Source organism: Sus scrofa, chromosome 17 (genome assembly GCF_000003025.6).
Source record: "Sus scrofa isolate TJ Tabasco breed Duroc chromosome 17, Sscrofa11.1, whole genome shotgun sequence".
Taxonomy (NCBI): domain Eukaryota; kingdom Metazoa; phylum Chordata; class Mammalia; order Artiodactyla; family Suidae; genus Sus; species Sus scrofa.
The window spans coordinates 36,553,768-36,575,528 of record NC_010459.5 but is presented as its reverse complement, the minus strand read 5'-3'; the positions used below and the strand labels follow the sequence as shown (position 1 = coordinate 36,575,528).

The window sequence follows — 21,761 nt, the reverse complement described above, 5'->3', positions numbered from 1 at the left end:
AGCAGCATCTGTGACCTACCCCGCAGCTTGTGGGCGATGCTGGACCCTTAACCCACTGAGCCAGGCCAGGGTTCGAACCCACATCCTCACAGAGACAATGTCAGGTTCTTAACCTGTTGAACCGCAATGGGAACTCTTTTTTTTTTTTCTTCTGTATTTCAGTCCCAGCTCTGTCCCCTGAACTGCCAGATGGCACCTCTCTGAGCCTCAGCCTCCTCATCTGTGAAATGGGGACAGTCCTCAGCTCCCTCGCCTGTCGGGGGGCTTAAAGGAGGTGGCACGGGAGAACTCCTGGGAGCACACAGGGCCTTCCGTGGGCGCCCTGTGCATAGGGCCAGGCTCAAGTTATCAAGATTTGGGGGCAACAGCTAAGGTGGAGTGGGAGGGGCTTGTTAAACTCTGACCATGGGCCACGGAGTTGACCTCCTTGGGCCTCCATTCCCTCTGTAAAGTAGGGATGGCAACAGCCGCCCTCCTCTCAAGGTTATTGTGTGGATTAAATAGATGCTACAAGTAAAGCGCTGAGCATGGCATTCAGCAGGTACTTGATCTGTGCTCAAGCCAGCCCCTCGGACTCCAAGCTACTCTTAGACCCCAGCACCCACCAAAGGGGAAGAAAAGCCACACATCGATTTGCCACAAATAAAAAGGTCAAAGCATCCGACGTTTGTAAGGGCCTTTCTCCTGTTTATTGCCCAGGCCCTGGCCCAGTCCTGCCCTGCTTACTTCCCATCAGAGGAAGCAGCCCTGGTGGTAGGGGGCCAGGCCCACTGGCTCCAATCAGGCTCCTCCACAGGGTGCAGCCGGATGGTGGTATGTGAGCAGCTGGCAGGCACATCTTGTCCTGGTCAGTCCAGCTTCAAGTCCAGCACCAGGGCATTCTGGCAGGAGACAAACGGCCGGGAGGTAGGGGCTCGGGGAGCAATGATGGGGCCACCCAGACACAGGGAGGGATAGTGCGGCCAGCGCCATGTTTAAGAGCAAAGGAGGAATGAGACTGGCTTTGTGACACTTCACTGCTCTGAGCCTTGGTTTTCTCAACAGTCAAGTGGGGATTAGCGCCCCTACCTCCCAGAGTGGAGAGATTAAATGAGAAAAACGTCCATCGAATGCTCCAAGTGCAATGCTTGGTGTGACTTGTAAAGCTAATATTTACTGAGTGCTTACTGTATGCCTTTGGTGAATTACCTCAATGAATCGTCACAACAGCTCTCTGATGTGGATACACCTTATCATCTCCATTTTAGGCAACAGAAAAATAGAAGCATAGGAGTTCCCGTCATGCCTCAGTGGTTAACGAATCCGACTAGTATCCATGAGGACGCAACGGGTTCCATCCCTGGCCTTGCTCAGTGGGGTAAGGATCTGGCGTTGCTGTGGCTGTGGTGTAGGTCAGCAGCTATTGCTCCAATTCGACCCTTAGCCTGGGAACCTCCATATGCGGTAGGTTCAGCCCTAAAAAGACAAAAAAAAAAAAAAAAAAAAAAAAAAAGAAGAAGAAGAAGAAGCAGCAGCAGCAGCAGCATAGAGAAAAAGGAAGCAATTTGCCCTAGGTGGCAAAGAAGGAGAGCAGCAGAATTTGTTTCCTCCTGAGGAGCCACTGGCTTTGAGGGGGTGGGTGGTATCTGAGGGGCAGGGTCTTGCTCAAGGGTTTGGCAGGATTGTACTGATGGCCACGCCCTCCTCAGTCCAACTCCCTCCGGGTGGAGAGAGGCCAACTTCCGCTCATCATTCATTGGCCAGCAGTGCTGGCTGACATGCCCTTCCCCAGCTCCTCTCCTCACCTCTGCTATATCCAGCTCTGCCAGGTTGTAATTCATGTCCAGAAAGTCCGGAAGTGGGAGCCCAACTTGGAGCACATCTGAGAAATACAGGAAGAGTCATTTCAGCGGGCCTGCTCTGCAATTGATTACGGAGGGCCTGCCTGGACTGGAGTAGTGGGAAACAGTGCAGTGATTGATTCATGATGTCTGCCAGCTGCACAGGCCTAGGGAGCATCAGCTGGATCACATGTACCTGCATCCCAGGTCTGAGTCAAGATCCAGCGCATGGTCTAGGGTCAAGGGTCAGAGTCCAAGTCGTGGGAGGGCCCCAGGTAAGTGACATTAAGATGACATCAGCCTCAAAGATTCCGCAATGACCATCCACTCCCTTTTAGCCTCCCTCAGCTGGGGCCAGTGGAGGGGCTTTGAAACCACCCAGGTTGTGTCCCTTCCAGCTCAGAGTGCTTCTTGGCACCAGCAAAATCCCAGCCTGTTGGAGCCCTCACCATTGATGGCTGGGATGTAGGCTTCTTGGAGAAAATCGGTGATGAAGCCAGTCAATTCCTTCTCCTGGGGGACAGAACGAAAGAGAGAGAACACCTCCATCCCATCACTGAATTAAATTCAACAGATTTTTCTCAGCCCTCACTCCCACTGGGTCTGGGGACCACAGAGATGAATCTTGGAAACATCAAATCGCATCACCATCGCATCTGACTGTTAGACTGTAGGCTGATGCCCTTCACCTCTGCTTAGTCCCAGTTTGGGTGACATGTGGGCCTTGGGTCGCTGTGCAGACAAGAAGGAAATCTGGACACTGGGTGGCCTGCAGACCCTACTCCTGCTGCTACAGAAAACTCAGTGGCTCTGAGGACTCATTCATTCACTAACTTTGTTCCTCAGTAACCCCATCTGTGAAAGAGAAATATAATAGCACCTACTCACGGGGTTTCTGTGAGGATTCAATGAGTTTAGGTAAAGCACATGGCACAGAGTAAGTGCCCAGCAATTGGTGCTGCTGCTGCTGCTGTGGTGGCTATGATGATTATTATTAGCGCCTTCTGTATCAGGTTCTGTGTTGGGCCCTGAGGCTACAGAGACTAATAAAAATAACAGCTGGACCAGCCAAGCCAGCTCGGGTTGCTGCTATGCATAACAATGCTTTTCACATCAATCCAGGGAGACTTCCAGATGCTATCCAGAAAAGAAAACAGGGGCTCAGAGAAGCCAAGTGATTTCCCCAAGGTCGTACAGCCAGTCAGGGGCCCCAAGCTCCACAAGGACCTACTCTATTCACTCTGCCTCCCTTTCAGAGCCTTTCCTGCAAAGAATAGGACCCGTCTTGCCTTAAAGCCAGACCAGGCAAAAGTCCTTGGGACACTCACATTGAAGGCGCCAATTGAGGAAGACCGCCGGGACAGGCTCAACAATCTGCAGAAGAAAGGGAAAGAGGAGGGGGAAGGACGGTCAGGGCCACTCCCCCTGCCCTGGAGAAAAGGGATTTCAAACACCCCAACTCCTCCCTGATGCAGAAGTTCCCTCCCCAGCCTTCACACCTGGTGCTCATAAGTCTGCCTACAAGCTACATAGGATGGGGCACTTCACACCTCCCCCCCCCGCCCCCCCGCCACCCCACCGGGCCACGCCTGTAGCATATGGAAGTTCCCAGGTGAGGGGTGGAATCGGAGCTGCAGATGCCTCTGCCATGGCCACAACAACGCCAGATCTGAGTCATGTCTGTGACCTATACCACAGCTCACAGCAACATCAGATCCTTAACCCGCTGAGCAAGGCCAGGGATTGAACCCACATCCTCACAGATATTAGTTGGGTTCATTACTGCTGAGCCACAACAGAAACTCTGACTTAGCACCTTGCATTACAGTCCACTTGGTTTTCCTGCATCCCAAACCACTGCTTCTTGTCATTGGTCCTAACTCCACCCTCTGGGACCTCATCAGGTCTTGCTTCTGCCCAAGGCCAGGTGTGCAGAGGTTTGCAGCTCAACTCCGTTAGTCCCAGATTTTTGCAGGACACAGATCCCCTCACACAGCCCCCTTCCCTGCATAGCTTCCCGTAAGCATCTTGGCAGCAGAACAGACCATGTGGTAACTCTATCTTCCCAACATCTATTCTCTTCTAGCAGCAGGTCCTCCATTTTCTGTTCTCATTCCAAGGTATTTAGGTGGAGCTGAACCCAGAGCCCCTAGGGTGAGCACATGACCTGAGCCTGGCCAATCAGAGCATGCCGTCTCTAGAGTCAGAGTGAATAGCTTGTGGGTGGTCATGTGATTCATGCCAGACCAATGAGAAGCAGCCTTGAGATTTTATTAAAACTATTAAAACAGGAAGCCTGACTTTACAACCACCTGGGGAGAAGTGAGGCTGCCTGAAAATGTCCAACAAAGTGGACAGCAAAGGCCAAGGGAGGAGGGAGACTTGTAAGAATTTTGTGTACTTACCTCCAGCCATGCCTGAAAGGGAAGATCTATCTCTAGGATTTTAATATAGGAGTCAAAAGTTTCCCTTTTGGGGCTTAAGCCAGTTAAAGTTGGAATTGTCTTCTACAACTGAAAGAATCCTGGTCTAATACAAGTTGGGTTAAAAAAAAAATTAGGGAGTTCCCGTCGTGGCGCAGTGGTTAATGAATCCAACTAGGAACCATGAGGTTGTGGGTTTGGTCCCTGCCCTTGCACAGTGGGTTAACGATCCGGCGTTGCTGTGAGCTGTGGTGCAGGTCACAGACGCAGCTCGGATCCCGCGTTGCTGTGGCTCTGGCGTAGGCCGGTGGTTACAGCTCCGATTCGACCCCTAGCCTGGGAACCTCTATATGCCGCGGGAGCGGCCCAAGAAATAGCAACAACAACAACAACAACAAAAAGACAAAAGACCAAAAAAAAAAAAAAATTAGGACAGGAGTTCCCCACGTACCATAGTGGTTAAGAATCTGACTAGGAACCAGGAGGTTGCGGGTTTGATCCCTGGCCTCGCTCAGTGGGTTAAAGATCTGGCATTGCCATGAGCTGTGGTGTAGGTCGCAGACACGGCTTGGATCCCGCGTTGCTGTGGCTGTGGTGTAGGCTGGCAGTTACAGCTCTGATTAGACCCCCTAGCCTGGGAACCTCCATATGCCGTGAGTGCAGCCCTAGAAAAGATGAAAAGACAAAAAAAAAAAAAAAAATAGGACAAATACAAAAATCAATGAGCAACTGAATGTGAAACCAGGCTTCATAAATAGAGCTCTATAAACGTTAGCTGTTTTTGGTATCAGGAAAGGCTTCCTGGAGGAGACGGCATTTGGATGGCAAGGGTAAAAGCCTATTAATGGAAAATGGAACATGGGCCCACACTCAGATTCACTGTGCAAGAGCCTAGTGGAATAGTGGGAGCAATGGTGGGAGAACTTGAGAAGGGCCTTGAGTGCCAGGTGAAGGTTTGAGAAAAGATCATGCAGATTTTGGGGAGCCATGGAGGGTTCTAGAAGAGGGATAAGTGACCAGAGCAACCTGGCAGTGTGAGCCACACCGGATGGATTAGAAGGAGACTCTGGAACAGGAACTAAGTGGCACTGAGAAGGCCCATGCGGGGGCACAGGGATGCCAGCGTGGGCAGCAGACTCCTACCTGTCCAGAGAGGTGGCCATCTGCAGCCGGTCCTCACGAACTGAGTACTGGATTTTCACGTTGAAATGCTGACATGGAGGGAAGCAGGGAGAAGGCAGTGGGTCCCCCATCAGGGCTGGTAAAACCAGGGGCTCGATCACCTTCCCAGGACCACCATCACTGCCAAGGCAAGGCAGGGGTCTTCCTCTTTGCCCATCTACCTTCAGGAACCGAACCCAGCAGCCTCCCCACGCACTCGGCCCAGGGTTTTCATCTCCCCAGGATAACACTATCACAAATCCTGGCAGTTTGTAGGTCCCTGCCCTCACCATGTTATTGCTCCAGGTCTCTGCATAGCCTGTGACTCCACCTAGAGTCCCCTCCATCACCAGTCTCCCCAACACCCACCCTTTCCGTAGCCAGCTCCTGCTCAACCTTCGAAATATAGCTGAGACATCACCTCCTCTAGGAAGCCCTCTGTGATTTTCTAAAACTAGATTCAGGATGTCTCTAGCTCTCTAGGTGAGTCTTTCACTGCCCTTATAGAAGCTGATGACTATTGGAGGAAGCGGGTGGGGGGGAAGAAAGGCAGAGAGTAAGGGGAAGAGGAGGGAGGGAAGAGAAAGGAAGGACTAAATTCTGGCCTCCATCCATTTTGTTGATCTTTCTGGCCATTCAAAGCATTAACGGCAGAGCCCAAGTCAGGTGACAGTGCCCAGGAGGTTAAGATCACACAACTGAGATTAACCAAGAACCCTTCAATCCATTACTTGGCTATTAGCTAAAAGTCCACCCTCCATTCTTGGATATTCATGCATTTGGGTCTAAATGGGGCACAGAATCCACTCACAATTTCCAGAAGAAAGAGAGATACAGGAGCCCTGCCCCGCTGCCGAGCAGCGAACATCTGCAGAGTGCCGTGGAGGTGCAGCAGGCTCTTGCCTGTCCGCATGGTGACCTTGGGGGGCTTGTTTATCCTGATCCGAGTCACCAGGGGTTTCGGCTTGGGATAGGCCTCAGCCACCTACAGAAACCAAAAAATCCCCCTCAGGGCCAACAGCTCAGGCTGGCGGCTTCAGCTGAAACCAGGAGTCCTTCATGAACCAGGGGATTTTGACCTTGAACCCTAGAAGCACTATCAGCAAAGGCAAGGGTGTGCCTATCAGGAAACAGAAGAGACAAAGCGGCGATCCATCTGGCTGCTTCTAGGTTGGACGCGGAAGTGCAATGTGCTAAAGCTCAGCTGTTTCTAAACTGGGCCCTACAAGTACTCTATGGAGAAATTGGGTTGACGCCACAGTGGGCAAGGGAGGCGTGGGGTTTACAGTCCCTTGTCTCTTCACCTGGAGAACAGGGTGGGGCGTGGTGAGCAGGGCTGCTTGGGGCACTCACTTCAGGGATGAAGCCAGCCAGGGTCTCCGTGGTTTGTGGGGGCAGCTCGCCGATCTACAGAATACAAGTCCAGGTTAGGATTCTTGCAGGCTTCCCTGAGCCATCCTAAAAAACCTCTCCTCTGACTCCATGAGAAGTGCCCTCTGAGACTGCATCAAAATGCTAATCACGCTTTGATTAAGTAGATATGAGCTTCCAGACTGGGGCTTACACATTCCAGTGCCCATAGTTCTGAACAACAAGATCACATGCTGTGAAAATTTTGTTGGGTGACAAAGCAGACAGATAGATGGGAGAATGGGTGGATTCAATGGATGAAAGGGGGTGCTGGATGGATCCATGGATGGGTAGATGAATGGGGAAAGTGGATAAACAGATGAGTGGGTGAATGGATGGGTGAATGGATAGATGAGTGTTTGTGTAAGAGAATGAATCACAGGTAGACGGGGAGGTGAATGGGTGGGTGGAGGGATGAAAGGAATAATGGATGGGAGGATGAGTGCATGGGAAGATGGTGGAATGGTCTGATGAATGAATGGAAGAGTGAATGATGAAAGGATTGATGGGTGAGCGGATGGATGGGAAGGTTCACAGATGGAAGGTGTACGCATGGATAGGAGAGTGAATCAAGGAACAATCAGTGTGGGTTGACGAATGAATGGATAATTGAATAATTACTGAATAATTCTTGGATGAATTGATGCATGACTGGATAATTTAATAATGGATAATTGAATGAATGACTGAATGAATAGATAATTGAATAATACTGATTGGGTGGGTAGATATCTGGGTGTTTGAGTGTTAAATGACAGAGCATAGATTCACTCATTCCATAGTATCAGGCCCTTTTCTAGGGTTGGATGGATGCTAGCTGGAGGGATAGAGTTTAGGGCACTAATAAATAGCAGTGATATAGATGAGTGGGTGGGTGGTGACTGGATAAAAATAAGGTGGATGGATGGCCAGTGCATGAGAGTCATAGGCTGACAGATAAATACTTGGTTTGGTGGACAGTTGAATGAATGGATAAGTAGATGGTAGTTACTTGGACAGCGAGACGGTGGTTAGCGGGGTGAACAGATGATAGAAACCCAAACCAGTCCTGGCACCTCCCAGGCCTAGTGTGGCCCACGACCCCAAGATGAGCCTCGGAATACACTCTCCAAGGCAGGGAGTATCATTACAGGGGACAGATGCAGATGTGGGGGGTGTGACCCCGGGCAGCTCACCGTTGTATCCTGGACATTCACATCAAAGGACTTCTGCAGAAGAGCAAGCTCTGCCGTGAGGAAGGCGGCCGAGAGCAGCAGCTGTGAGGAGCCTGCAGCAGAGTCCTTGGGGAACTCAAGGGCCTCCCCAGCACCAGCAAGCTGGATGGTATCACCTCTTTGCTGCTGCACCACAGGCTGTGGGACAGCCAAGGGACAGCCACTCAGCCTTGGCCATGAGGGACCGTGGCCAAGGGTGCCTCTCAGTCCTCCAAACTAATGGCGCTCACATCAGCCCCAAGTCAGCAAGTCCTAAGACGATAGAGCCAGAGCAGACTCTAGGGGTTCAGCCCTCCCAGGGTGGAGGTGGGTAGCCTGAGGCCCGAGAGGATTAGGAGTCAGTCACTAAACCACTGGCACTTCCTACCCAGAATTGCTTCAGGAACCTCAGTTGACCTGACTCTGACTGATAGGGGCCCTCATTTGCACAGAACGTGTTTCTCTTCTCAGGAGAGGAGGTCAGTGGGAAAACAAACAAACAAACAAAAAAAAACACAGGGCCCTGTAGAAACCACGCTCTGGAGAAAGACTTCACAGGGAGATGACTGCTTGGGATTTTTCTCCCCATTCCTGCAAGATGCATTCACCTGGGGCCCTGGGCCCCTGGAGACCTGAGTGATGACCTGGTTCCGCCACCAGCTCATGGTGGGACCCCAGCCTGTCCCCTGGCTGGATAGTGGCGCTCCCGCCTGCACAGTGACAGGGGCAACTGGGTGAGGCACTCATTGGGAGAAGCAGGCAACCTTGGGAGAAGTAGGGTGTGGAGTCAGCCACCCCGGAAACCAGCTCAGGACTTGGGGCTCATGTTGAGAGCAGAAGGAGGGAGAGGACCCTCCTACCCTCCGCAGTCCCAGCCCAGCCAGCTATCCCCGGCCGGATGAGACCTCAGCCTGCTGGTGTCCCTTCCTGCCCCCGCCACCTCCCCCTCCCCACCCCTGGCACTTACATTAAAGTCCACTTGAATGTAGTTGGCCGTGGTGGTTGGTATGGAGGTCAGGACGTATTTGACGGTGCCCATCTGGCCCACGGGCATGGGGGCTGTGCAAAAAAGAGGTTTCACTCAGCACCAGCCAGTTGCCATCTCAGCCTGACCTGGGCGCCAGGAACACTGGCCCTCTGGGTGACCCAAGGCAAACTACTTAGCATCTCTGGGCCTTGGTAGTCTCATCTGGAGAATGGAGCCAATGGTGCCTGATCCAGAAAATCACGCCCCCTCACATACTCTACAAGCACAGAGCTTAAGAGCTCACCAAGTGTTGTGCAGCTCAGTTCTCAGACTGGCGGGAACAGGATCATTGGCTCCATTTTACAGATGCATGAACTGAGGCTGGAGGAGTGAAGTGACCACCCAGGACACACTGCTGGGCACATGAACCAGTTTTCCTCAGTCCCAGCCATTGGGCTATCCTCTCCCCCATGCTGAGGACCCGTGGACCCTGACATGATGGAGGCAGCAGATCCCCTGGGCAAAGGAAAGGGTGGGGTTGCTACTGGGGTTACAATTTGTGGTGCGAGGTTTGTGGTGCAAGGACACAATGGCTGCTATCCTTGGAGTCGGGGGAGTGATGGGTAGAACAGTGGGTGAAGGGCTGAGAGGCAAGGACCCCAGAGGCCCTCAGGGCCTTAGGCTCCCCATCTGGGAAGTGGGGGGATGAATGGACTTGGTGACCTTAGACCTCCTCTAGTCTCAAGGCTGGGCCCAGAGCAGACCCTTGAATGGGGAGCAGGGCATCGAAGTCCAGCCATCCTGCCATACCCTTGTGGGAGCAGGGCACGGCTAGGGCGACTCACCATTCAGGTTGGCCCACTTCTTATTCACATACACTAGGACCGCATCAATGGCTGGACACATCTGGAGAAAGAGAAGGCACTGGGCTGAGGCAGCCCCTGCATGGAGAGCCTCACTCCTCACAGCTGAATATTCCTCCACAGGGAGTCTCAAGGGTCCTGGTGGGACAGGGACTAGAGGAGGGGCCCAAGGCCACAAGTTGCACATGAAATCAATGGCAGAGCCTGGGCTAGAATCCAGATCTGCTGACCACAGCCAGCAAGGTCAGTGAGGACTCACTTCCTAGGGACTGGTGCTCTATGCAGAGTTGGCAAGTGTGCTGTGCAGGCTGCTATCGCCTCCTCCCCAGCTCACAGCAGACATCACTAGCTGATCACAGAAGTTTCTCCCACTGAGCCAGCCACAGCCTCAGAACCCTCCTCAGCCACAAGTATTCAATCAGAGAAAGCCCCTGAGATGAAATGCACATGCCGGCCCTGGTCTAAGTACGCTGCGGATGCAGGGCAGAGGCTGGCTCTGGGCACTCACCAGGCCAGGGAGAACTTTGTGTAGGGTGCTGTCCAGGAACTTGTTGACCACCTTGGGGAGCATGCTGGCCACAGAGGACAGGGACAAAGGCACAGACGGCAGGAAGTTAGGCATGGGACATGCAGGGACATGGCTAAGGAAGTTCAGAGGCTCAGGCAGTGGGATGCTGGGCCAAGGCGGGGTAGCAAGGAGGACCCAGCCTTCCACCCGACCTGCTGAGCCCCTCACTTGCTAGGCAGGTTCGTCTTCACGCTGACCAGGATGACCTCACAGCCCTCGCTCTTGAACATGGGGAGGCCCGTCTCCTCATCCTGCAGAAGCCGGTTGGTGGCTGTGATGTTCAGGACCACGATGATCTCCATGTTCCCACCCATGAAGCTGCAGGAGGGGGTAGGCAGGCATCATGAGCACCTCTGCCACTCTGGCCACTACCCCTGTCGCCTCTTTGCCCACAGTCCCAGCAGATCTTAGAGGGGGAGAGGGATGGGACCTGTCTGAGCTCACACAACCAGTCTTTCCTCTCCCCTCTTGCGTTGGCGAACTCCTATACATCCTTCAAAACCCTGCTCTGCTCAGCTGTCATCATCTTCCAAAAGTCTTTTCTAATATCCACCCCCAGCAGCCTAGCAATGTTTCTTCTGTCCCAGGCCAAGCCTTCAGTCTGTGATCATCTGTGCTCAGGTCTGGTTCTCATCAAAGGTAAGAACCAAGTTTGCATCATCTCAGACCACAACATGTGCACAGTAGATACTCAATAAAGGGGCATGCCAGGGTGAGACAAAGAGGTCATTGTCCTTTCCTTCTCCCCTCCCGTCATACCCACCTCTTGCCAGTGATGGTCATGCCCGTGGACACACATTGGAAGATGCCCACCCCAGGCATGAAGCTCAGTGTGATGACAGGAAGCTTCACATCCTTCACCTTCAGGCTGGGAGAGGCAGACAAACAAGCAATGAGAACCTGACAGGTGAGATGCAGGCCCGCAACCGGCTCCTCCATCACGCTCCTGGGAGGCCTTGGGTAAATCCCCCACCCGTGTCATAGGGCTAAACCTACCGCTGTGGCCATGATGAAACACAAACAAAAGGCTGGAGATAAACCAATTTGTTCGCAGAAAGAACTCGCCATATGTGAGTCGGAACACCTGGCTTAATTTGTGACCTTGGGCTGCTCCTGTCCCTGCTGTGGGCCTCAGTTTCCCCACTGGCTAAACAGATGTTTGCTTAGATAAGTGTTTCTCAACAGTGATGCTGTGGACATTTGGGGCAGGATCATCTTTGCCATGGGTTGACCTGCACACTATGAAGCAGTAGCCATCCTTGGCCTCTGCCCAGTAGAGGCACTAGACGCGCCCCTTTCCCCCACCCCACAAGCTGTGACAACCAAAAATGTGTCCAGACATTGCCAAAAGTCCCTTGGAGGCAAAATCAGCCCTGGTTGAGAACTGCCAGTCAAGATCCAGGATAACAAAGTTATGGCACATCTACCTCTGCCTGCCCATCCCAAGCTCTTGGCAGACATTGCTAATTGATCACAGTCCTATTCCTGCTAAGTCTAGAAAATGCCTGAGACGCCTCCCCAGGACTTCATTCCAGGAAGCCCCTACCAATCGACCACATATGATGCTTGCAGTAAAACGAATTTGCCCCTGTCATTAGATGATCGTTCCCATTCAGCCACAAGAAGGCTTATCATTCAATGTCATGTACATTCAGTGAGCTCCTGCTGCATGCAGGGAGTTGGAGTTTGACTTTCCAGGCTCCCTTCCTCCTTCCAATAGCCCTGCTCACAATAGGACTAGAATTGACCCTAGCAAATGACTGAGGGAACTGAGGCCCAGGCAGGAGCAGTGACCTGCCCAAGGTCACACAGCAAGCCAGCAGCAAAGCCAGGAAGAGGCCCCACACCCTGCATCGCTCTCCCACCAGCTGTATCAGGGCCTGAGCACAGCATTCCCCACCACCCTCTGCCCTAACCACCCCCATCCCATCCCCTCCCCTGAAGCCCCTCCCCCTGCTCACTCAGTGATGCCCTTGATGGGTTTCATCCCCGGTCGCTTTTTGCCCGCTTCCGCTGCCATCTTCTCCAGGATGTGACTCTCATCCATGGCATTCTGGACCTCTGGAAGTAGAGTGGGGGGAGAGAGACACTCAGCTGAGCTCCTCGCTGCTTCCCTGCCCTGGGCCAGTCTCTCCAGCATCCTAGAGATGAGTCATGCCCAGCCCCTGCCCTGGTCCATGGGGGAGACAGAATCACCAGCAATGACAGGAATGAGTGATGGGAGCATAGAACTGCAGGCAGCTGGAGGAAGCGCATGGGGGGTTGGGATCAGGAAAGGAAGAGCTGTGGAAGGCTTCCAGGAGGAGGTGACATCCTAGTCGGTCCTCAAGAGAGGAAAGGGAATTTTCACCAGGAAGTAAAGGGATAAAGCAAGCCACTGGGGCAGAGAGCCCAGCAAGTGCCAAGGCGGGGATGTGGGGAAGAAGGTGGCATGGCAAGGGAGGAGTGAGAGATACAACATGGCTGGAGTGGGGAGAGACAGGACAGAGCAACTAGAGCAGTTTTAGGGTGCATCTTGAACCCCCAAGCTAGAGTGTCAACCTTATCCTGTGGCCCAGCCCCTTCAAACCTGGGTGATTAGGGAATTCCACTGGGAGCTTGTTAAAGTGAAGATTCTGTGCCTAAAGCCAGGATGTTCTGGTTCCCCAGGCCTGGAGGCCCCAACCCCAAGTGACATGTTGCAGAAACACTTCATAATGGTCACAGGCTAGTTCCCAGAGAGGGGACAAATGTGGAGCTGATGAACCGTCATTAGCCCCTTACGCCTGGATGTGACTTCCCTCGGGGTCCCAGAGCTGGGGTGGAAAGTATTTCTTAGTAAGACCCCCAGGGCACTTAAATCTCATATTTCATCTAAAGCTGCCAAACAAGGATGGTTAACCATATTTTACATTTACAGATGAGCAAATGGCAACACAGAGAGAGTAAGTGACATGCCTGAGGTCACACATTAAATTGTTGGCAGAGCTGGGATTTAGCTCATGTCTCTCACCACTTGTAGATGCCAACTCCTGTCTGCCATCAGGGCCAAGGAAAGGCTCCAAGGAGGTAGAATTTCCAGCTCAGCCTCCAATTGGTGGGGCATCTTAGGCAAGTCGCCCCATTTTCTCTGGGCCTCAGTCCCCCCTCCCCGCCCCACACTGTAAAATGGAAGAAGAATAACATACTGCTGATAAGTTTATTTTGAAGATCATAAAATACTCAAGTCTTTGTAAACAGGAGCCATCACTACCTACTCCCTAACCCCTGTCCCCACCCCCCAGCCCCCAGCCCCCCAGGGGCCCGCCAGCTCACCTCGATTCATGATGTCCATGCCCAGCCGCAACAGCGCCCCAGGGTCCGCTCGTGCTGGGGTCAGCAGGCCGCAGAGCGCCAGACACAGGATTCGCAGCATGGCTCCGCCTGTGCCACGGGACCTGAATTGGGGGCAGCCCACCAGGCCCTGGGTCCCCTGGGGACCCCCCCATGCTCCAGAGCAGACTAGGCCCCCTGGATGATCTCGGGAGTCCAGGAGCCTTTGGACTCAAGCCAGCTGAGCAAACCTCACGACTGCCTCCTCCAGAAGGGCCAAAGAGTGTCCACACTAAACACAGGGCTCTTGGAGTCACCCCACGCCGGTGACTTCCCTGTCTAAGCCTCAGTTTCCTCATCTGCGGGCATGATGCATTCTGACCAGTCTGCATTATGGGGTTGGCGGGAAGTTTAGCTGCAGGTTTTCCTGAGTTCAAGGGTGGGTCAGAGGGCAATGCTGGGGCCACAGAGGAGATTCCAGCCTGGCCCTGACTCTGGGAATTCCCACTGCAGTTTGGGAATGGGGGAACCCTCTGCTCCCCCAGCCCTGGCACTATAGCCAGTGGCATCCCCTACCCTCTCCAGCTCAGTCTCACTTCCAGAAATCTCAGCCCACAGCCTCTTAAGGCCCCTTGAGACATCACCTCACCCATAGGGAAACTGAGGCACAGTTTGAACCGGACCCAAGGCCACACAGCTGCTGAGTGGAGAATAACAACCTCCCATCCCAGACCCTGCAAAATTCCCAGGAAAGCCCCATGGCCACCCTAGACCCCCAGACACCCCTTCCTCCTACTGACTACTTACCAAGACCTGAAATTCTCCCAACCAGAAGCCAAGTGTTTTTTTCAGGTTTGAGCTGTGGCTGAAAAGAATCGAGGCGGGGGAGGGGGTGGCCACCAGGACTGGCCTGTGTCACCAGAGAGGGAGCGTTCCGGATGGATTCCTGCTGACAGCAGGCTCTGCCACTGAGGGCTCCACCGATCCACAAACACAGACGGGCACCTACTAGGGACCCATGTTTCCAGTCCAAGCCCATGCCTGCCTGCATGTGTTCATTCACTCAACTGGCATTTACTGAGCACCTACTATGCGCCAGGCAGGCTGGGCTATAAGCTACATACAGCTCCTCCTGTATTTTAAAGAGATGCCGTCAGAGTTCCCATCGTGACCCAGTGGTTAACAAACACGACTAGGAACATTGAGGTTGCAGGTTCGATCCCTGGCCTCTCTCAGTGGGTTAAGGATCCGGCGTTGCCATGAGCTGTAGTGTAGGTTGCAGACAGAGCTCAGATCCTGCGTTGCTGTGGCTCTGGCATAGGACGGCGGCTACAGCTCTGATTAGACCCCTAGCCTGGGAACCTCCATATGCCGCGGGTGCAGCCCTAAAAAGACAAATAAAAAATTAAAAAATAGAAAAAATAAAGAGATGCCATCGAATGTGATGCAGTGTATATGGGGTGGGGGCCGGGGAAAGGGGGTCGGGGAAGGACTCTCTAAAGAGAAGTTATTTAGGCTAAGACCTAGAGGATGAGAAGCAGACAGCATATAAAAAGCCAGGGAGACCATTGAGCCTACAATTAATATTTGCTCAATGAAAGCATGATTTATTTGTCTCTCATCCCATTCAATTTTTTTTTCTGTTTTAGGGCCGCACCTATGGCATATGGAAGTTCCCTGGCTAGGGGTCAAATCAGAGCTGCAGGTGCTGGCCTACACCACAGCCATAGCAATACCAAATCCAAGCCACATCTGGGACCTAAGCCACAGCTCACAGCAACGCCAGATCCTTAACCCACTGAGCAAGGCCAGGGATCGAACCCACATCCTCACGGAGACTAGTTGAGTTCGTTACCACTGAGCCACAATGAGAACTCCCCCATTCGATTTTTAAATTATCTATCTGCGCTTGAAAATATTCAATATTGGTGTTTCCCCAACCCCAATGAACACACACACACGTGTGTGCCATGGAATGCTGGGCACATGCACATCCAGGGACAAATCTCCGAAGATCACCCCTTGGGGGACTGTGGGGATCAGCGCCAGGGCAGCAGAGCATGAAGGGTCTGGGTAAGGGTCTCCTCCAGCCTCACCCCAGTCTCCCCAAGACTGTGTGCCACCCCACTTGTCCCATTCCCAGGCTAGAAATGATGACAGGTGTCGAGGCCCCTCGGAGCAGGTTTTTTGCCATCTTACAATAGCTCATGGTACACAGTCAGGAGAGTGTTTCTGGGACAAACGGTCAGTGCCAGGGTTTTGTTTCTGACTGTGCTTGTGCTTTTGCCTAAGCTGTCCTTTCCTCTTAGGGTTCCCTCCCCTCACCCATCTACTACCTGCTTACGCCTCAAGTCCTAATTTCAGCCCTTGCCTCCTCCACCAGGAAGCCTCCCATCCACCTCCAACCACCTACAGCCTCAAAGATCACAGTTTGAACCTGACTGTATATCGAATCCATCCCACCCCAAGATGAACGTTTCCTGCCCTCATCCTCTGCGTGCTAAGTTTCCTTCTCCTGGAGTCTTTCTCATCTGTTGCTGCTTAGCAAATGCTTCTACATAGCAGCCCCACCCCTGTGGCCTCAGCTCAACTCTGAGCTCCTGCAAAGCAGAGCCTCTCTTATCTCCCATCAGCCTCAGATGGAGCCCAAGGAGGCATCTCAGATCTGCTGTCTCCTTGACCTTGCCCAAGGCCTACAGCATCCAAGGATTGCCCTGTCCAGTGGCTTCCTGTCAGGTGGGGAGCACGGGACAGGGGTTAGGACATGGATCCAAGCCCTGGCCCTGCCGCCCAGTTGCTGTGTGACCTCAGGCAAGTCCCTTGCCCTCTCTGAGCCTCAATGGCTTCATCTGTAAAATGACAGGGGGTGAATAAGACACTCTCTAGGGAGAGTTCCACAGGTAGAGCCTGTCCTTACCTTGCCGAGCCTGGGGACGTCCTCCAATGACTGGCCCCTGCCTCCCCACCCTGGGACGAGGAAGCCCTTATATGTGGGAGCCTGATTAGCTGCTTGGATAATTAAGGGTTTAATAAGACCCAGATAATTATCTAGAGGCCCAAAGAACAGGAGCCCCGATGCTCACGTGATGATTCAGTCTGTTCCAATGTAAATAGCACAGAGGATGGGGGTGGCAAAGCAGCCCTGGTGGCTGCACTGGGGCGGGCCTGGGGAGGGGATGAGGTGGCCAGAGGGGGCACTGGGGCTCACTTCCCCCGCCCCTAGACTCAGCACCTCCGACAAGATTGGACATGCGGTTGGCCCTTATCTACTGCTTTCACAAAAGTTTATTGAGGACCTACTGTGCACCATGCCAGTGCAGGTGCTAGGGATGCTGCTGTGAGCAAGGCAACTGGGGTCCTAAGAGGGCTCCTGGAGCCTACAGGGGAGACCCCACAAGTGGACAGTGCAGAGCCAGGTCAGTCCTGGGGAGCCAAGTGTGGTGGAAACCGCTCACCGGGCATGGGATGGGGAGGGAAGAACGGGGTTATATTCAGAGCAGAAGACCCCTGGGTGGAGGCATTGGAGCCAGTGCTGGGGGGTGAGCAGATCCAGTTCTGCAAGGCAGGGGAAGGAGTTGGGGGGGAGGGGGGGAGTCAGCAAGCACAAAGGCCTGGGGGATGTGGGCGGACCATGAGGGCTGGGGTCTGAGATTCGAAGGCACAAAGAGCTCATGGCCCAGTGGGGTGTCCTCAGGGGAGACCCTCTTTGAGATGCCAGGAGGTGGTACATGCTGGGGCAGGGCCTTGCCCGCAAGGTCTAAATCTGGAGGGGCATGAAGGCAGGGTGACCCCAGGGCCACAAAGCAAGCTGGCCACAGAGCTGAGGCTAGAACCCAGGCCTCGGGCTGCACAGCCTCTGCTCTGCTCTCCACGAGGCTCTGGGCAGGCGGCATGGCTGGAGGCACCTTGAGAGTGATGAACTGTCCTGGGGGAACGCGGGAGGACTGGGGTTTTCCTCTTCCACCCACAGGGAGCCCACAGGTCTGGAAGATCAAGGAAACTTCTGTGTCCGTGGAGGCCAGAGGGGGCTGAGGGCATGCCTGAGATCAGGGGGGCTGAAGCCAGGTTGGAACAGGGGAGAGAAGGATCCAGGTCGGCCCAGGCAGTCTCCATCCTGATCTGGCCCCTGAGCTGGAGGAACCAGACTGCAGATAGCATCATTTTATCCCTGCAGATCCGCCCCCAACAGACAGAGGGAGCACAGGCCACGCCTCCTCCTCCGTCCAGTGGCCTTGCTCGCCCCGCCCCAGGCCCATCCTGGGTATTGGGGGAAGGGGGAGGCCGGAAGGACCGGAGGCGGGGAGGCTGGGAATAATCCCTTGTGTGGATTCAAGGATCTGAGCCCCAGTCCCAGCCACTGCTCTCTCAAGCTGTGTGGCTTTGGGTGGCTCCTTCAACCCCCCTGGGCCACTGTTTGATCCTCTTTATGATGAGGGGGCAGAATGATAATAGTAATTCTGAGAAAAGGACAGTCATGTCAGCCCCTGCTCCTCTAAGTTCAAAGTGGCCCCAGCCGAGTTCCAGTGGCCAGATAGGAGGCAAGCCCCCTAAAAAATAAATGACTTCAAGGAAACAGAGTCCTTTCTGGAGCCCTGGGTCATCGCATGGCTTCAGCGTTCCCAGGGAGACTGGCCCAGCCAGCTTCTGACTGAAGCCATTGGAAGCAGTGTGCCCCAGCTCTCTCCATGCTGACAATAACAGTGATAAGAGGGCCATGGAGTTCCCATCGAGGCTCATCAGTAATGAACCCGACTAGTATCCATGAGGATGCGGGTTCGACCTCTGGCCTGGTTCAGTGGGTTAAGGATCCGGCGTTGCCATGAGCTCTGGTGTAGGTCACAGACACGCCTCAGATCTTATGTTGCTGTGACTGTGGCTGGTGTAGGCCGGTAGCTACAGCTCCAATTCAACCCCTAGCCTGGGAACCTCCATATGCCAAGGGTGAGGCCCTAAAAAGCAGCAAAGGCGGGGAGGGGGGGATTTACTGTGCATCTGACCTGTGCCAGGCAGCTTGCTTGATATACACTAGTCCATTTAATTCTGTGCTGGGCACTTTGGCGGTGTTCTCCATTTTACAGAGAAAATGAGGCTGAGAGAGATCGCCCAAGGTGTACAGCGAGTGATGGCACAGCCATGGGCTGTATCTGGATCCAAGAGCCCAGGCCGAGACCCGGCAAGGCACAGCCAAGGGGGGCACTGCCTACCTACCTGACCTCCTATTCCCATGCCCCAGCATGGCCCTGCCTGGTCCCTAACACTGCTCCAAATCCCACCATCCTTCTAGGACCAGTCGCAGCTCCTTCCTCCAGGGAAATAGCCAACCCCCAACCTCCACCCCACTTCCCAGTTACCGGAGGCTGGACCGGCTCCGAAGCTCAGTGCCATCTTCTTCCTTCTCCATAGACCCTTTGGGGACCCAACAAGAGTGACTCCCAGGCCAGCCACGCTGCCTGCTCATGGGGATTGGGCTCCTCATGGCTTCCCAAGCTCAGGGCTGGACAAGCCCGGGCTGGAGCTCAGAAATACACATGCAAGCAGCTCACTCACCACGCCCTTATGCACTTGCTGTGTACAGGGCTCTGGAAGAGTCAGAGAGGTGCAGCGGAGAGGGAAGCCACAGATACCGGGAAATTGAAGGGCATCAGAGTCACCAGGGCAGGGCGACTGCATTTGAGTTGGGGGCAGCGCGGGGGGCGAGGGGTGAACTGGCTCAGGTTCAGGTGGCCCAGGTGGAGCAAAGAGCCAGGACAAAGGCCAAGGCCTAGAGAGGAAATCTGCTGGGTGCATATTCGAGCTGAAGGGTGGGCCTTGCCTGGGCAGGGGGGAGGTTGGAGGTTTGTGAAGCAGCCAGACCTGAGAGGACCCGGCAGTGCCTTGCCGCTCCCTCTGAAGGCGCCCCTCAAGAGAGCAACACATGAGACAGAATCCAGAATTCATTTCAGCATCTTCTCTTTGGAGAAGAAGGATGCTAACCAGAGGGCACGCAGAGGGCAGAGGTGGGGGAGGAAGGGGCCTCCTCCTACAATTTCTGGGCGGCTTGGGGTGCACAGTGTGAGCAGGAGACCAGCCAGCGAAGCCTGTCTCAGTCACAAGCCTGGACTCAATCTCTCTGCAACCTTCAGCCTCAGCCTGGGGACAGCCTTTCCAAACAAACCAGGGCCCTCACCCCACCTGTACCCCTCTGTCCGCTCAATCTGAAAGTCACTGGCCCATGACAGTGCCTGCAACCCCTCTGACAGCTGTTTGGTGTGTGTCTCTCTGGGCCACAGGTGGCGGCCACATCTGCATGTCACAAACCCCGCCTCTCCTTCCCCTCTTCCCTTCCCCCACGCTGCTTGCGGGGGTGGGGAGGGCAATTCTGGAGGTCTTAGTTGCCATTGTCTGCCCAGTGCCCAGCTCACTCCGACCTGGTAGCAAATGTCTCTGCTGACCAGTATCCTCCCCGTCGAAGTCTGAGCCCTTCCAGGTGTTTCCGTGCCCGGGTGCACTCCCTCAGCCCTAGCAAACCGTATAGTGTTTCCTTAGAGCCTATAGTTACTCTTAACCATAGTTCATTATCCTTCATAAAAAACATCCTCTGTTTAAGCTACCGTGTGGTTTCTACCTTCTGACTGGACCGCATCTGTCCCCCTCAGCAGCCAGCGCCCAGCAGCCTCCTAACAGGATGGCTGCATGGGGTCCCCTAGGGATTGGGTCAGTTCTCTTCAGGCAGATCACGGCTTCCCTCTGGGCAGGGAGCTTGACTCAGGCATTTCATCCCCCTCATCTTAAGAGAATGTTTGCAACAGAACCAGGCACATCATGGGTACAAAGATGTAGCTGGTTGGAAAAGCAGGTGAATATATGTATGGCAGGATGGATGGATGGATAGAAGGAAGGAAGGAGGGAAGGAAGGACAGAAGGAAGGAAGAAGAGGGGAGGAAGAGTGGCTGACTCACTGGTCTGATTGCTTAATGAACAGATCTTAGGTACTGATCTTTCTGTAGGTTATTAAATTCCTTTATGGGTCAGGTCTGTGTCTTAGAAATTTTGTCTCTCCCACATTTCAAACCACCTAGTCTTGGGTCGAGCCTGTATTAGGTCCCAGGAAAAGTAGGATTAATGAATTAATTAACTAAGCAACCAAATGAAATAAAAGCCATGCTGTCCTGGGCAAAATCACGAGGTTGGATTTTACAGCCCGGCTCTTTCCATCTGTCAGCACCACCTCCACCTCCTCCCACCGAGAGGCAGGCTTGTTCCAGCCCCTCAGTTGGTCACACCAGGGATGAACCCATAGCTGAGGCAGGGGGGAGGTGGTGCCAAAGGCTTTGCTCACTGATGGTGGAAATTCAGGCACATTTACTCCCTGGGGAAACATAAACAAAACGGGAATCCTGTGTATCTGGGCAGGAATATTCTCTCTGGCTAAGAGATTCGCTAATCAGGAGAGAAAAACACATGGCTTCATCCTGCCAGCCTTGGCATCCCTGGGTCTTCCCTGGGCCATCTTTTGGCATGTGACCTGCTGGGTTTGAAGGGCTTTCAGAGGAAAAAGGAATTAGACGTGCTCAGTGAGATCACAGGCCCAGGAGGCAGATCCTGCCTCCTTCGCATATAAACTCGCCAGTGATCCGAGTAAACCAAGGTGAAGAGGCCTCCCGAGAAGACAATGAGCTAAGGCTTATGACCCAAGGACAAACCCCACGTGGGGGTGCTGGTGATGGAAGAGGGGACTGAACATCTTTGTTTGTTTGTTTGTTTACAGCCGCACCTTCGGCACATGGAAGTTCCCAGGCCAGGAGTGGAAGCGAAGCTGTGGCTGTGATAGGATCACAGGAACACAGGATCTGAGCCACATCTGTGACCTATGCTGCAGCTTATGGCAATGCCATATCCTTACCCCACTGAGCAAGGCCGGGGATTGAACTCACATCCTCACAGAGACAACATCCTTAACCCCTGAGCCACCACAGGAACCCCAGGACTGAAAATCGTTATGTCTGGATGCCAGGAAGGTCAGAGTCCTAGGATCTGCTGCCACCCCTCTCAGGACTCTGGGCATATTCCTCTCCTTCCTGGGCCT

At 53.7% G+C, this 21,761-nt stretch overlaps 1 protein-coding gene across 2 annotated transcripts; it reads right to left on the bottom strand.

Moving 5' to 3' along the window:
* Positions 676-14,917, bottom strand: BPIFB6 (BPI fold containing family B member 6). Of its 2 annotated transcripts, XM_003483940.4 has the most exons (16): positions 14,504-14,917; positions 13,700-13,807; positions 12,367-12,466; positions 11,169-11,273; positions 10,574-10,723; positions 10,346-10,409; positions 9,820-9,880; positions 8,975-9,066; positions 7,990-8,166; positions 6,758-6,811; positions 6,216-6,389; positions 5,387-5,454; positions 3,149-3,194; positions 2,270-2,333; positions 1,785-1,861; positions 676-881 (listed from the first exon to the last, which is right to left on the bottom strand). In XM_003483940.4, the coding sequence occupies exons 1-16, from the start codon at positions 14,745-14,747 to the stop codon at positions 849-851; spliced, it is 1,617 nt and encodes a 538-aa protein (XP_003483988.2). In that variant the 5' UTR covers positions 14,748-14,917; the 3' UTR covers positions 676-848. The 2 variants fall into 2 exon arrangements, with proteins under 2 accessions (XP_003483988.2, XP_020933741.1); XM_021078082.1 differs by having other exon boundaries at positions 13,700-14,917.